General features: G+C 41.5%; 1 protein-coding gene across 2 annotated transcripts in view; it reads right to left on the bottom strand.

Annotated features, from left to right (window-relative positions):
* Positions 1-226: 226 nt before the first annotated feature.
* The window catches only part of LOC131051195 (uncharacterized), a 162,907-nt gene continuing 145,363 nt past the window's right edge, over positions 227-17,770 (bottom strand). For both annotated transcript variants that reach the window (XM_057985602.2, XM_057985593.2), the window contains 2 exons: positions 1,605-1,815; positions 227-851 (listed from right to left, as the gene is read on the bottom strand). In XM_057985602.2, the coding sequence (XP_057841585.1) occupies positions 666-851; positions 1,605-1,815 (397 nt within the window). In that variant the 3' untranslated portion in view covers positions 227-665. The remainder of the gene's footprint in view (positions 852-1,604; positions 1,816-17,770) is intronic.

The following is a 17,770-nucleotide window of genomic DNA, read 5'->3' as shown; positions in this document are numbered from 1 at the left end:
GATTGTATATTCCTATCTTGAGATGGGCTGGATATTTTGTGTTACTAAAATTTAATGTAGGATGCATTTCTCATAAAAATAAAAAGAATTAATGGACCTGAAATGAACATAATTTTTACTTACTGTACTGAGTTTGAAAAAGAATCAAAAGCAAGGACTTTCACTATTCTCTTTACAGGGGCATAAGCCACTAATCACATATGGACAAAATTTGCACCACTACAAATAAGATGAAGTTATTTCATATCAATTTGAAATGAAATGCTATTCAATATACTCAATAATGGTTAAGTTTTAGAGTATTTATGGAGGAAAAAAAAAGTTGTAAAATGGGATGTTATCTCTATTTTGTCCCTTGTAATATATAAAGCATTTATCTCTTAAAGTCATTCCTTACAGTTACAAATTAAGGAAAGCAAGCCCTACAAACAGTTTTCATGTATATTATTGGGTTGATACACGTGAATGTTGAAGTACTTGATAATTCTTGAATTGTCTCTTTGTTCTTACCAATATATTCCTAATTGAAAACAGTTGTATCTATTTCCTCTCTTTGTCCTTGAAAGCAATGGAATTACGTGTAGATGTCAAATGCAATAAGCATTACAAAGGCCATGCTAGAACCTCCAAAAACAATGAAATGAGAAAAAAATCTCAAAAATGTTTCAATCCTGTAAATGATGCATCCACTTGTCAAGAACTGTATTTGAGCCATACCACGGTCTAGAGATGTCATCAGCTCCAACAGGAGAGTGATAGACACCCTCTAAAGTTATATTTTTGGCTCCTTCTAGATGAGCTGAGACTTCAGGAACCACTCCATCTCCCCACACGTTAGCTTTACCACACACCTATCAATTGCATATCACGTAGAATAAAATATGCTTATACAAAATAAGGTAAGCATAGTTCTTTCTTATGTAGGAGCAGCTGCAAAGAAACATAAAGAAAGCAATAGAAAATGGAAACAACTCCGTCTAAATATGTTCATAAAAGTGATCATTAATTTATAATATTGCAACCCCTATAAAGAACTGCTATTTTATACACACTCAACCATAGTAAATTATCATTAGATGTATTCTGATACTGCATAAAACTCTTTGTAGAGCTAAATGTTTCCTACTCAACTACTTCCAAAACAAGATTTTAGGTTAAAGTCTTATTTTCCACAAGGTATAGGTGCTCAGTATATCAATCTGTAACTGACGATGACAAACTGATATGATATTTATTTAAAAGTTAGTCTGTTTGATTAAAATACAGTAATAACATGATATAGGTGAACTAGAATCTTTATACTTGCCCAAAACCTGTTATGTTTGCCAAAAGTGATTTTTAGAACAACATTTCCCGTTTGTGGTAAGTAAAAGGCTAAAGCACTAGTATATTAAGACATCAAAAACTTTGACTAAAGAGTTTTTTGTGAATGAGGACTCTCAAACCACTTACAAACAATAAGTATTGCATCAATATTTTATTTCACTGTTAATGTAATTTTGCTCTCATTCAGAATTTTACAAGTGTCAATAATTAAACAAAAAATGAGAGATATCAGGAAGCCTTGCTAAAGAAGCAAATTAGAACTATAAGAAAAAAAATACCTGCTTGTATCCTTGACCAACAATTAATGCACGGAATCTTGAAGAATTTAACTGGTTTGAGGAGCTCTTATCCATGTCATTATCAATTGCTTCAATAGTCCCTTCATTAGGTTTTACTATAAGATTACCATCAACACCTGCAACAGTTTCCATTGAGCTACTGGAAAGTTTGATACTTTGGTTTTTGAAGAAACGTTCTCCTTTAACATACCTAGAAAGTGGAGTTTGGTTACAAAATTACAATTATTCAAATAGCATTTAAAATGAAAAGAAAAAGAAAAAAATCAATAAAACTATCCAGATAGTACCTCGATTTAATTTAAGGTACTCATTCTTTCTGAAAATTATACTTGTTTACAAGGGAAAATACAAGGAAGTAAAGTATCCTCATTGAAATGTATTAAATACACAAGAATTAGTTTTAAATTACCGAAATATCCATAGGTTGAAACAATGGGTAATTATTTCCAAAATGCATTGATAAATTCAACTAACATTTTTGAGAAACAAGTAATGAAATGTACATGAGATAAATAAAGTAGATTCAAGATCAACATTTCTAACAAAAGACTCTTCATAAGAGAAGACTTCAATGGACACAAAAAATAGTTTTTTAAATGTTAGAAATAAGAGTAAATATTTATGTTGATGAGCATTGTGAAGAACCCTCTTTTCTGTTCAAATGCATTTCATGCCCTGTTTTTCTCGCAGAAACCACATTTTCTTTCTGATTTCTTTTGCTACAACTTGATATTTGATACCTTCAAATTCATACAATCTCTATTCATGTTTTTTGTTGAGGTGAGGATCCCATGTCCTAAACTTCTTGCCCCATTCAAATCAGCAGTGAAACGGGACAGCCCTCAACCATCTAGAGGTAATATTTAATTTCAACCATGGTAACTAATTTTCTAAAGCTTTTAAATAAACATTAAATTAATTACAAAAAACATTCAAAATCAAAATGCAGAAATGAGCACAAGTAACAACAATTTGCACTTGAAATCTGCATTCCTTCAAAAGCTTACAAGGAAACCTCCACAACTGCCAACTATAGCTACACGAAATTCTTACACTTTACTAAGTTATTGAACTTCTATCTTGCATCTATCTCTATACTATTCAGCTAAAATATCTAATCTTCCAACATAGAAATCTTTTCTCACATAGAAGATGACTTGGAAGATAAATTTAAATCATGATTGATTATCTACACTTTATTAGACTTAATTAACTAACAAAAAATTCTGATGATCTAATCACTCGAGTGAATTCAAAATAGATATAACTCATACTACTTACACGTTCACACTGAACCTGTGCAGAAATTCCAAAATGAGCAATAAACTCAACACTCCCTCTTGGTAATGAAGGAATTCTTAACCAATCTAAGTTTCTATCTATATGCTTCAACATTCCCTTTTTCTAAGGGCTTGGTCAGAAAATCAGCTAACTAAAGATTCACTGCTTCCTAAAGCCTGGAAGACTCAATGATGTTACTCATCAATGCTATGTAGTTAGGTAACTTCTTTGGAGGCCTACTCTCTCTGAATGTTCTCCTAGGAGCCTCAACACGCTCTTGAGCATCACTCAATGTCTATTCAAATCATCAAGATCTCTCCTAACAAAAGAATGGTCTTAAGTTTCTCCCTCCATACTCGAAGGCTACTATCATGAACTAGAAACAACTCAAATCTTTGGAGATCTAGCCTTCGGAGCCTCCTATTCCTCATCCTATATTACTAGAACTAATTCCTAAGATTTTCTAGATGCAAAGTCCTCAAACTTGACATCCCTACAAACTACAACATTCCTCAGCTTTGGAATGTAGATTCTATATGCCAAAGTCTCACTATAACCTACAAATAAACCCTTCCTACAAGAAGGTTCCAATTTCATCCTCTTCTCTACAAGTATATGGAAATATACTAGAAAACCAAATATATGGAAATGACTCACCTTTGGCTTCACACCACTAAATATCTCCTTGTGACTTGTCCAACAAAATCCTGTGAGGACACCTATTCTGGGTGTAGACTATTCTAAGACATACTTCTGCCCAAAGAAACATTGGCAAGTCTAGGTCATGAATCATGGCTTTAGAAGCCCTTACGATTGATCAATTCTTCCATTTTGCAACCCCATTCTATCATGAGTTGTACAAATCTGTCAATTCCCTCTATCCCTACCTCCTTGCAAAAACCTTCAAACTCCTTGGAGGTATACTCTCTCACATTGTTCGATCTCAAGATCTTACTCTTCCCTATTAAGTTCTCAACTAATGTTTTTAACCCCTAAAACCTACTAAAGACCTCATTCTTGGTCTTTAAGAAATAGATCCATGTCTTGCAAGAGAAATCATCAATGAAAGAAACATAGTACATGCTTCCTATAATTGATCTTATTAACATTGGTCCACACACATTCGAATGCACTAAGATTAAAATCCCCTTATATCTATGCTCACTGCTTGGAAAAGCAGCCTTGGCATGCTTGCCAAGTGTGCATCCTCTACAAACTCCTTGTTGTTCAATGCTAAACTCTGGAGGTCCTATGACAATCTCCCTCAAAATAGCTAACATTGCATAATGCAGATGGCCCAACCTCTTGTGCTATAACTCGCACATTTTATCACTATTATGGAGTTGGCTCGTCCTACAATAACCCAATTTGCAATGAATTTCATCACATTACAATCCTTGCTTCAAGCAAAGGGAGCTTTGAGTCACATGCTACTCAATGTGGAGTTGATTTCCTCACCTTATGCTAAAAGCAATGCAAGGGTTGATGTGGCAAATTGAATGTTTAATGAGCAATACTTTTGGGTACCTACTGCAAAGTTCGTAAAGGTAAATCTAATTCTCCATTATGTTTTTATTCATATTTTTATTTTATTTGCTTATTTTTGTTCCACTTATGGTAATGTTTCACAATAATTGCAATTCACAATGCCTTTGGTAGTTCTCCTATGGAGAGAAGCCCACAATGGGCTACATATTGTAATGGATGGAATTTGCCACCTCAAGGATGATGGATTCACAAGGGAAAATTATCCGTCCAATTACCTCTTCGAACAAGCGCAACGCTGAGCCAGGGGATAAAAAGAATGCCCTGGGTCTGTCAGAGAACCGAGAGAACCTCTGGCTAACATTGCGAGGTTCTGTAACCGAGACAATAGTGCGGACCCCAAACTGCAGTGCGGAACACAGACTGCAACGTGACACGCTAGTGTCCTAGGTGAACAGAACATAGTATATGGTTCTTGCAAACAGAACGCAAAACAACAACAGAAATAACTAAACTACCAACTATTTAACAAACTAACTAATTACAAATAAATGAATACAGAATGCACAAGATACGAATAAGATGAACTATATACTGCTAAAACAGAAATATAAAACAGAAAGGACAGAGAAAATGAAGAACTAGAGAGACGCTCAGATCTAGGACGCAAGCACGGCGCGCGACACTGTTGTTTATGAGTCCTGCAAACACTAAATCTCAAAATCCAAGGACTGGACTAAACCTGTACCTGCGCACATTGGAAAGGGGGAAAATGTTGGCGCTGTATAGGGGCCTGCATCAGTCAGACCCCCGTTTAGGTCTTTCCACCGCCACAGACAGCCAGATTGGAAAAATAGATAACTTGGAATAAATTGCTAAATTGATAAATAGATGCAAGAAGAAATCTAATTCCTATTGCATACAAATGAATATTAGAATATTGGTAAATACACTTATTAATGCAAAGGACTTATTGCATGAAAGTGAAATAAAGAGAGAGTAAGTTTGAAAATCAAACCCTCCTTGATACTTGGCACTGCGAGCGTGATGGAGCTCACTTGGTAGATGATTGGTAAGAAGCTGCCACGAGGTCAGGAAGCTTGATGTTGGTATTGATAGCTTGCCTTTGATGTTGATGTTGCTTGAGAGAGCTTGAGATAGCACAAAGATCAAGATAGACAAGAACCCAAAGTGGGAACCCTTTCAAATGAGTTGAAGAGGGTTTTTAATTCGAAGCAAGCATGGGGAGCCATTATGGCACGACTCGGGCCAAGGGACATGTGTCGGTGCGCATCTGAGTCACCGACACTTTTGAATTATGACTGTTTTCCAGGACGTTAGCACGGCGCGCAAACGTCCCCGCATCGCGCTGCCATCCGTTGGGAACAGGCCCCAAAGGGTTTGTAGGGCTAAGCAATAATCCTTGGAATGAAGGCCTTACAATGACAAATTGTTACAATTTCGATCACAGGGTCGTCATAAATGCCTTAGGCATCATGCACAAGTGTCATAAATGCACCGGGTACAATTTAGGACACTACATTTTGCCCCCACTTTAGTGGACTGATCAGCTTCAGGGATCAATCGCACTAAAGTAGTTTAAAAGACATGTTCACCAAGCTCACGCTGTGCAATAAATGCACTTCGGAGACACTGCGGAAGTCGCAGGAGTCAGGTCCGTGATCACGAATGATGCCTCCAAGTTTTGGTGAAGAGATGTAGCATTTGAAAAGACAAAGAGCATGCTGCAAAACAAAAAAATGTCAGCACGAAAAACGGAGGAAGCTACTCATGCGAGAAGAATGATTAAGAAGCATTAGTCCAAAAAGAAATGAAAAATCAAATGTAGGCGAGTATATGCCCCCTCGTGTTTTGCCCCCACTAAAGGTGGGGAAAACAAGAAGGAAAACGAGGCAAAATTGTCCCAAAGAGGGCAGAAACCATTTTGGGCAAAAATTTAGCCTATATACTCAAAAGTGGGCCCATGGAAGGGTCATTGTTACTATTCACTACAGGCATTCAAGCTCAGAATTGTATAGAGCTAGAGCGAAAATGCCTCGCAAACGGGAGCTTAGGGCGAGTATGATCGAGAAGCTTCGCACCGCAATGGAGCAGAGCGAGGAGCTCGACCAGGTACGGTTCGAATCACACTCATTTTTGTCATTGTTTTGCATCTTTTTAGGGTTTTTCGCAAAACCACAGCATAGGCATCCAGGGGACGCGTTGCCATTCGGCCAACGCTTATCCATCCCGGATGGGCGTTGTCGTCATGTCTGGACGCTAGCATCCTGAAGATGCAATGTCGTCTTCTAGGTGCGCTAGCGTCTGCCGAAAATGATGGTGAAGGATTCTAATGGAACATTTTTTGTTGTTTGCATGTGCAGAGATTGCCCGAGATGCGGGAGCACACTGAGGGGCATTTATTGCAAATGCTACGTGACAGATTGGAGGATCTCACACTGGCTGAGCACCGACTGCTGCGAAGGGTCGGCCTATGGTGGACTTACATGCTCCCTGAATTCCAGTTTCATGCCCCCATGCTACGGGCATTGATGGAGTGCTGGGGCGCCGATACCATGTCATTTCACCTACCCACGGGGGAGATGATTGTTACATTAGTGGATGTGTACCGGATTCTGCGGCTTCCCGTCAGAGGGGAGCAAGTTAGCACCACGATCCTATCATAGCGATAGCTCATCACTCAGCAAGAGTGGGCCTTAGGTTGCCGTATAGATAGCACAGGGCATGTGTATTTGCGAGCACTTGGCCAAGGCCGAGTCCTCATTCCCCTCGTCTGGCGCATCATGATCACGACCGTAGCACTACAGGTCCTGACGGATAGCCGAGGATCAGAGCTGGCAGCAGGGTTCGTGCCTCTTATCAAAGAGGTGGAGGAGAGACAGATCGTATAGGCATGGGGCCGCAACATGTTGGCTCATCTATACTATGAGATTTCACGGTACGTGCACCATGAGTACCATAGTTTGACCGTGTGTACGCTACTACAGGTGTGGGCCTTCGAGCACATTACGAGCACCCGACCTGTAGGATTCTCGATGCCGATGACCTTGGACATGCCACGGGCACACGCCTATCCTCTATGGTAGGGAGCGTGGCGTACGGGAGACCTCACCTTTTGGAGCATCTCATTTGATCAGATCGAGATTGGTGACGTCGTTTGGCAGCGGTACTGGGAGATGGGAATCTGGGTTGCAGACCGACTGCAACTACCACGAATGTAGAGAGGTCGATTCCTACTCGAGCGGCAGGATTATGTGGTGATGCCCTACTACTGGCACTGATGCATGAGACAGTTTGGACAGGGGTAGATAGTGCCACCTGTCGCTCCTACGTACGCCTGATCAGCCAAGAGCACTCTGAGACCCCAAGACCTTCCTCACCCCACCATGGGGGATGTCCAGGATAGCTCCAAGGGTAGTGACGATGACGACATCGATCCACAGTTGGATATCGATGATGTCCGAGTCACTGTCGACTTCACGGAGTGGTGGGAGAGAGCTGCTCCGACATCGATCTTCCCACCAAACGTAGCAAGAGATGCGGGGGCGCTAGGAGAAGACGAGCCCGAGGGCTCACCAAAGGCAGAGGAGGAGAGACCAAGCCAGTGGCAGTGAACGAGGAGTGCGAGTCCAGATAGACCAGTCGGGAGGGCACTCCCAATAGCATCAGCTGTTCCACCAACAATTGCCGCAGTTGGCATGGAGGGGTCTAGCAGCAGAGCTCCTCCGTGAGATCCAGACTGGCAGGCGGGTGATCCTGGTATGCATATGCTATTTTCTATTCATGTATTTTTACTTCTTTTGATACGCATACATAAAGATAGAGATTTTTGATATGACGAGGTACTGATGCAGAAACTCTTTGTGTTTGCAAAGGGCATGGCGGAGTGGCTGAGTTTTGTCTATCAGTCACTCGCAGAGAACATCCCAGATGTGCAGCCTCGAGGTCCTGTGCTAGATGCCTATTGGCCCATCCAGGCGACAGGACGACACGTCCGTGTGTTCGAGCCTGTAGCATGGCTGCAGACAATGTATGAGGAGGATCGTGTGGAGCTAGTGCAGGGAGCAACATAGCTGGCCACTATGACAGGGCAGCGGGATCAGGCCCTGCAGGAGGTACGGACTGTCCTAAGAGAGAGAGACCAGGCAGTGATGCGAGCCGAGAGTGTCGAGAGGACACGTGACGCTCTGCAGAGCCAGGTCGATGACCTCCAGTGACATTTGGATGCGCTCAGCAGGGTGTCGCAGGTCACCTAGACCACCCTTGAGTGCGTCAGCTGATGACGAATTTGGATGCTGCACACCAGCGAGAGATCGACCTGTGGGAGGAGTTGATGACGCAACGGGAGACCGTTGCGGAGCTACGAGGGGAGCTGAGGGGTTTGGGTTCATGGAGCACTACAGTTGCAAGGTCGCAATCCACCTCAGTTCGACATCCTCTGAGGAGAGAGAAGAATCCACCAGCACCAGCCAGCTCAGGGACACGTCCCCTAGCTCGACGTCCACCAGCACCGGGCCAGGATCCATTAGCACCAACGGGCTGATACATTTTAATGTAGATAGATGATGTATAGCATTCTTTTTTATATGTACACAGATGTATCAGACACATACGACAGCATCACGTGTTTTTGTAGTGATGCGATACATGTACATGATACATTATACATATATATATATGATGGGATACGACATTTTGATTGTCTCTCTTGTGTTATTATGGATGGATGTTTTCATTTGTATTATATGCTTATGTGATGTATGATGTAGATTAGATGGCTATCATGATTTCATTTACACGTCGTTATGTTTATACATGCATGGTGAAATACTATGATGATCTATGGGTTTTAGAATAGAGCATATGTACACGCGCACACACACGCGGACATGGCTATGCACAGTTACTTTATAACACAATATTGGAGGCTTGTGTTGACAAAGGATACACGTCATGACATGACCACCATAGGGAACTAGGCATCATGTGCAGGACACATATTATACATTTTCCAACACATAGTATTGATGCAGGTGCACAACGTTGATAGGCTCTTTGAGAGGAATGCCATCCATGGAAGACAAACCATAGGCACCAAGTCTAGGCATCATGTGCAGGACACATATTATACATTTTCCTACACATAGTATCGACGCAGGTGCATAGCGTTGATAGGCTCTTTGAGAGGAGTGCCATCCATGGAAGACAAACCATAGGCACCATAACCACATACAAAAGCGACGATGTAAGGACCTAACCAATTCGGACTAAACTTTCCGCGTTGGTCGGGTGGCGCATTGACATTTCTCTGGTTCTCATAAAGGACCATGTCACCTATTTGGAATGTTCCGGGAAGCACATTTTGGTTATACTAACGAGATTGAGATTTTTGATAAGCCTGGAGGTGAAGGGCCTTCAAACGACGCTCATCTAAAAGCTCCAGCTGATTCAGACAAAGAGTGCGATAAGAGTCATCATCAATAACCCCTTTTAAGGAGACACGCAAAGAGGGGATCTCTAATTCGAGAGGCATGATGGCGTCAGCGCCATACACGAGGTTATAGGGCGTTGTTCCTGTAGTCATACGGACACTCGTGCGATAGGCCCATAGCGCATAAATTAATTGCGAGTGCCAATCCTTACCATGATTAGTGATAGTCTTGCGCAAGATTTGCTCAATGGTTTTCTTAGATGCTTCCGCTTGACCGTTGGACTGTGGATAGTAAGGAGTGGAAAAGCGATGCTGAATGCGAAACTTCTCGAGGAATTGCTTGACTTCCTTGTTCTTAAATGGCATACCATTATCAAAAATGAGGGTAGCAGGTATACCGAATCGAGAAATGATGTTATCCATGATAAAACCACAAATCATGTCAACGGTAGTCAAATGCAGTGGTACCGCTTCGACCCACTTCGTGAAATAATCTGTGGTGATAATAATGAAGACATGACCTTTAGACAATGGAGGAGATATTTTACCAATGAATTCCAGTCCCCAGGTCTGAAAAGCCCACAGAGAGACTTGACTACGGAGCTCCTGTGCGGGGGCTCGAATCAAGTTGCTGTGTTGTTGACAGTGAGGGCATTTCTTAACAAAAGTAAAGGAGTCTTGGTCCATCGTTTGCCGATAATACCCCATATGAATAAGTTTGTGCACCAAAGATCTACCACCAAAATGACCACCTCTAGAACCCGAGTGGGCTTCTTGAAGAGCCACAGGGATCTCGATTGTTGTTAGACATCACAAAAGAAGACCATTGTATGACCTCCTGTATAATATGTCAGATAAGAGAATATAACGGGTAGCTAATTTTTGAGTTCACGCATGTAAACTTTTACTAGCGTCTTCGGGAAAACTTTCGGTCTTTAGATAATCGAATATATGTGCAAACCATTCTCCTGAGTAGAGATGAGCACATATGAGATTGTCTTGATATGTGCTATCTGAAACAGCCGGAGAGCGAAGGACTTGCACCACAAAGTGATACTCATCCTGACCAAAATCGGGGCCTACAAGGGAAGTTGCGCTTGCCATTGCATCGACATGATGATTTTCTCTCCGGGGGATGCTATCAATCGTGTAGGTAGCGAATTGTTTCAGTATAGTCAAAACTAAATCTTTATACTGAGACAACTTCAATTGTTTCACGCGATAGGCACCTGTCACTTGATTTACAATGAGTTCGGAGTCTCCATGGATGCAGATATGTGTCACATCCATGGCTCGCAGCACAGAAATCCTGCAATCAACTCGCACTCAAAGATGTTATTGGTGCAATGAAATTCTAAGCAGAATGAAAGACGAACCGGTTTTCCTTCAAGTGAAACAAAGGCTACACCTGCTCCGGAACCAATTTGACATCTTGAACCATCAAAATATATGTCCCACACAAGGCCTCGATCAATGATCAAGACATTCTCATCGGGGAAGAGATCTAAGGTGGGAAAAGATTTGCCTGAGGGAGTGTTGGCTAATTGATCAGCGATAACCTGCCCCTTTATTGACTTCTGAGAGATGAACTTTAGGTCAAATTCAAAGAGCAGCATTACCCGTTTAGCCAACCGTCCCGAAAGATCAGATTTAGCAAAAAGATGCTGAAGAATGTCATTTTTGGCAATGACCCGTGTTTCTGCATGGAGAATATAATGCCTTAGCTTCTGAGTCGTGAACACGAGAGCTAAGCACTGTTTTTCCATGGTAGAATATTGGGTCTCATAATCTATCAACGTTCGACTAATGTAGATCAAAGTCATGTCTTGTTGATAGGTTGCTCCCGCATTTTTCAACCCGAACGGCATGACAACATAGAAAAAGGCCCCCCATGGGGTCGTGAAGGCGGTCTTATACTGATCGTCTGGGTTAATGCAGATTTGATTATAACCCGAGAAACTGTCCATAAACAAAAGCAAAGCATACCCTACGGTCGAATCGACGATCATATCAATATTCGGGAGAGGAAAGTCATCCTTGAGAGATGCCTTATTCACATCCCGAAAGTCGATGCAAATGCGGATTCTCCCATCAGGTTTTCTCACTGGTATAATGTTCGAGATCCAAGGCGAGTAGTCAATAGGCCGGATAAAGCCAACTTTTAAAAGCTTCTCTATCTCAGTCTTGACCAACAAAGCAACCTTAGGATTCATCTTTCAAATCTTTTGTTTCACCGGCTTAGCATCAGGACTAAGCACAATGTTGTGTACCACAATTGACTCATCAATGTCAGGCATCTCTTCATAGGACCAAGAAAAGATGTCAGGGAATTGGTGTAACAACTCGGACTATTCTTTTGATTCTTCAGGGGGCAAGCACTTCCCAATCTTTATTACTTTATCAGGAGCCTTATCACTCATGACAACGTCAGTAGTCTTCCTGCGTAAGAGCGCACTATTGTCATCCGGATGAGAAACAGATATTTGCTCTTAATTACGGGAAACAAGTGCCCCCTGTGCAGCAAATTTTCCAAAGTAGGTTTGAGCATTCAAGCAATATGGGAATCGGCGTTTATGATGATAAGAGGGTAGTTCCTCATAAACACCTAGAAATTCCTTCAAGGATTCTTCTAAGGAGAATAAGTCCAAGGGAATCTCGGGAGGTGATGCACTAGTATCAATGAGTTCTGGATGGACAAGCTTCAGAGTCAGGGGATCGATCAAAATCATGTTTACTATCAACCATGGTTTCGCCATTCGTCTCGTATGACAATACCCTAGTCCAGTGTTGTGGTGGCAAGGTTCGGCCTCTAAAAGAATCCGAATACCTTGCTCATTAGGCCTACAACCCCTTCCATCGTACCCAAGTTGAGAAATCAGCTTGTATCTAGGACCATAGATCTCTTGAATCTCCTTCCCTGATGGTGGATTGGTATAGAAAAGATGATCCACATGGTATGCGTCACCCAACTTTATGGATGCATAATCATCCTTCGTAGCCGAAGTGAATGCTATCTTTGGAAAACTCAAGTGGACAGGATCTACTTTGTATTCACCAACATGAGAATCAGTGAAGTCCCAAGAACCCTAGTCGTCACCTAAGCATGCATTAACTCTCGATGGAGAAGACGATTTTACTGGAGATTGCTGTTTAAACGGCGGCTCCAGCATTTTCGTCTTAGGAGTGTCAATCGTGAGACTCAGATGACTTCTCCTTTTCAGCAACTTCCTTAGGGATCTCTTCTTTCTTATACTTTTCCTTTTTAGGGGAGGTGGCAGAAGAAGAAGTTATCATCGAAGAAGATAAATTTGGTACCCAATTATGAAACGAGGGTGCAGCGGCAGCCTGACCCACTGCGGCAATTTGACATAACTGCATAGCCTCAGGGTCATCCCTAACTATGACAACCCGGTTATCAATTACGAACTTCACCGCTCCATGAAGCATAGAAGATATGACTCCCAAGGCATGAAGCCAAGGTCTACCTAGAAGAAGGTTGCATGATAAAGGTCCTAGCATAACGTGCACAAGGTTTGGTATAGTTACCGGTCCAACCTTCAAGGATAGTATGATTGGTGCAGGGCACCTAGACATGAACATGATTTTTTTTTCTTTCAAGTTTTTTGTTTTCAGTTTGCATGATGTAATAAGGATGAATGTCAATCATCCATAGGTGTAATTGATCCTTTTTGTGTGGTCAAGGAACTCTAAGGTCATTCTATAAACCTGGAGTTAGCCTTAGTCCACTAGGATCCTTCTAGGTCCAATAGGGCATTTTCTCATATTAATGAGTTTTGGCATTAGGAGGTAGATTTCTAATGTTTAGTAGTCATTTTAGACATGTTGGAACCATTTAGAAGTCTGAAATCATTTTGGAGTCTTAAAATGCAAAAAAAAAATGTAAAAGTTGCAAAAAGTTGCTTTGACAACATTTAGCAACTTTGACAACTTTTTGAAAAGTTGTTAAATGATGGTTCTAACTGCCCCAACCCCCTCAATTCGGTTTAAACTGATGTAGGACGCCTATTTAGGCCCTCACATCGATGCCCAAGGGGTGGGATGAAGTTGGAGCAATTTGTATGGAGAAGACACTTGAAATTTTTGAATAAAAACCAATTTTCTGAGCAAAAACGTGATTGTACAGTTTTGTACGGACTGTAAAATCAAAAAACAGGTCCATGGTTGCATAGACATGTGAGATACCTTTCATTTGGGTCTGATTTGAGTGAATTTGGAGTTGTATTGTGAAAGTTATTGAATTTTTTCTAAAACTGCTGTAGAAACCTAGGGTTTTAAGGGTTTTGTGACTAAATGGACAATATCTTGCAATTCCAGAGGTATTAATTCAAACCCCTTTGGAATTTGCAAGGTCTGATGATGTATTTTAATATCCCAAACGCTCAGGATCTGGTGAAGGCGTTTTCATGGTGTACTTGCAAGCCCTAGGTTGAATATCCTCATGTATTCAACCAAGCAGATTGGTATATGGAAGAAATGGTTTAGGACAGCAGTAAGAAAGGTCCTAAAAACCATTGGAACTTGTCTTAGAGGGGTGAATACACCTTCCCAAATCACTGCCCCAGTCTTATGTACCCATCAATGAACTTTATGCTTGTGTTCCATGCCTAGTCTGGCCAATTAGGCCTGTGAGCCGTATAGGGTTTGGTGGTGCAGGAGTGGATTGAGGCTCTGCCCTTTTGGGAGTTGTGTTGTCACCTTGAAGAGGTCCCAAATCAGTCAAAACAGCAGCAAGTTGTTTGAGAAATTAATCTCTTGTTACCCGATTTCCAGTTGTGAGACTTAGTAGCCTAGTAGGCCTAAAAGTGAAGTTGGTGTTGTAGGGTTTGGGGAGTCAAACCAGTTGTTGGATTTTGGTTGTTTAGGGTCATAGATGGTGTCCCTACTGCTGTTTATCGTCAGAGAGTGGATTTGAGGCATTTTCCTTGTTTGAGCCTCATTAAGGGATTGAGTCACTGAATCAACTTTTGTGTCTAAGTTGAGTAACCCATAAGGGATTGGGTTTGGCCTTGGATAGGTCTTAAGGATTGTGTGAGGGTGGTCTTACACTTCCTTGCCAAGTGTGGGTAAGGTAGACTAGGTTGGAATAGTCACCTTTTGAGTCTGAAATACGGTGAGCCTATTTGACACTTCCTGTTGTGTGCACTCTGCACCAATGATAGTCCCTACAACAATTTTTCCACAGTTGTCAAAACCTCGAATGTACAAAGAGGACGCTGCCAAAGATTTCAGATCTACCTTGATCTTCGGTAGCGAGTCCAGTCCGCAAACATTAAGTGCAGATCTAGTATCAACCAGAGTTCGTCTGATACCCACACCATTCACATGGACAATAATCATCAAAGGATTTGCCAGATTCCTCACCTCAGGGGGCAGAAGTTCGTGCGGATAGAAAGTAATATTCGGCGAATCCACACGAATATGATTCATCAATGCATTCACGTCAGCCGGTCTCGCAGAGGAAGGTAGCAAGATCTTTTGCAAAGATTCCTACATCATACCTTGGTATACCGGGCCGGTTTGAAGCAAATCCCACAGTGAGATCTTAGCAGGAGTAACCTTAAGTTGCTCGATAAGATCATAATCACTCGGTCACTTGTCCGCCGGTAAAGGTGCCTTAGGAAGAGTCGGTTGAGAAGGTGGTAAAGAAACTACTTGTTGTTGTCCGGAAACTTGCTTGTTACATGTGATAACCCGTGGTGGGACGCAACCCCTCCCCTCCATGGCTATAAAATAAGACAGCCTGCAGACCAAAGTGGGAGGCACGGGAATAAAAGGAAACGGGAGGAAGAGAGGCTGCAGACTGCTAAAAAGGTAAGCGGTTAGTTTACATGCCACAGGAATATATATGTGTGTGGACGTGTGTGCCACACACACACATATGTTTATAATGGATCTGTCATATGTGATATTTCACCAATCTCTTTGACAGAGTTTTATCATAATAGTGTCTCATGTATATATACAAATATATGTACGTGTGTGTATCCACACACATATATATGTATGTATGTATGTAGGATCAATAATAGTAATTAAGAAATATGTAGAGGCAGGCATAAATTATAAATTAAAAATGATAATGAAATATAAACTGTTATATGAATAACAATAATTTGGCTATGTGATGGAGGCTATTGGGAGAAAATCCCCTTAGCCTAATTCGGGATTATGATAATCCCTGGTAGGCAGTATATACTGAGTACTCATATGCATATATGTTAAAGGCTTGGGTGTCGGAAGCTCACTCAAGAAGAGACGGATCTTGTCGGTCCTCTCTGGTAGACTTGGATGATAAGATGTATCATCCAAGGCAGGAATTGATCATATGTGACGATCTTCCTTGGCAGGTTTGGATGTAAGATGCTACATCCAAGACGGGAATCGAATTATCCATCAATTTCCTTGGTAAGGCTTGGAACCATAATGGATTCCAAGAAGGCGGGCATTACAACCGCCTAAGGACATATCCTAATACTTCATTCGTATCCTTTTTATTACCTAGGAATTGAGATTAGTTTTAATTAAGTAATTGAAGTTTAAATGCAAATTAGATTAGTAATATATATTTTGTTGCATTCGAACAGTTTGTTTTGCAGGAAAGTGATCTCTAACTAATAAGGACATTACAGTGGTATTAGAGCATAATCCTGCCAACCTGTGGAAGGGAGACTTAGTTTATGATCACATATCAGAGGAAGAAAGGCATGAAAGTAATGGCCAATCAATTAGCCAAACAACTTAAGACTTTCATGGAGCAAACCAATGAGAAATTCGAAAGAATGAGCCAATTAATCCTCCAAAGTACAAACAACAACAATAGAGATATTCCAAACCCTAGAAGAGAGACACACTCTAATCACACCAATAATGAACGATCTCCTCAAAGTTCTAGACAAACAATTCCCGAATTCCTTCTAGGAGAAGAACGTATGGGAGACGAGAAGGAGCAAGCCACACTTGGGGTGGAAGAAATCGCCCAAATTTATGCTAGATTAGAGCCGGAAGTTCAGAGGGTTGTTTCCTTCAGGGACTTCTGTGAGTCCAAGACTAATGAAGGTAGAAGGAGGAAGCATATGGGTAAAGACCTCAAAGCTAAAGTTAACAAAATGTCCCTACCATGCTTTGATGGGTCAGGGAAGGATATCGCCCAAGCTTGGGTCCAAAAACTAGATACATACCTTTCATACAGCCCCATGATCAAAGGAGATTCTATCAAGTTTGTCATACTCCATTTAACCGAAGCAGCCCATAATTGGTGGCATAATGGTCTCATTACCCTAGGCCACAAAAATATCTCCACCTATAATGAGTTTACTCAAAAACTCATCAGCCGGTTTGATCAGAAGGACTCAGAATGGTACTTCCAAGAGTTAACCCACCTTAAGCAATCAAGAACCATTGAAGACTATATCGACCAATTCCAAAACCTATCAGTAATGGTCCCCGACCTATCCCAGAGAAGGCTTACTTACATGTTTTTAGAAGGCTTGAAAGACTATTAAATTTTTTGTAAAACCCTTGGAACCACAAAACTTAGTAGAGGCCATTAAGGAAACTAGGATGGTCAAATATAATGCCCCCAAGAACATCCAAGCCAAAACATCGCATAGGAATGAGGGACCACCGGGAGAGGCCCTGCCGCTTTTGCAAAAACCCTTGGAGTATGAATCACCGATGTAAGGAGAGAGAGGAACTCATGGAGAAGGGGTTATGTTTCAAATGCAAGGCCCTATGGGGGAAGGGCCACGAATGTAAGAGAGGACAGTTAAATAACACAAAAGAAATACGGGATGAGGAAAGACCCTATAAAAGGGCTAGGTTTGAAGGCAACGAGCCAGGTACTTTGGCGGTCATCACTCAAGGAAGTGAGAATAGATGCTTCAAACTCAAAGGGATAATCAAGGGA

Source organism: Cryptomeria japonica, chromosome 2 (genome assembly GCF_030272615.1).
Source record: "Cryptomeria japonica chromosome 2, Sugi_1.0, whole genome shotgun sequence".
NCBI lineage: Eukaryota > Viridiplantae > Streptophyta > Pinopsida > Cupressales > Cupressaceae > Cryptomeria > Cryptomeria japonica.
The sequence above is the reverse complement of the archived record's forward strand: the minus strand, read 5'-3'. Positions and strand labels throughout refer to the sequence as shown.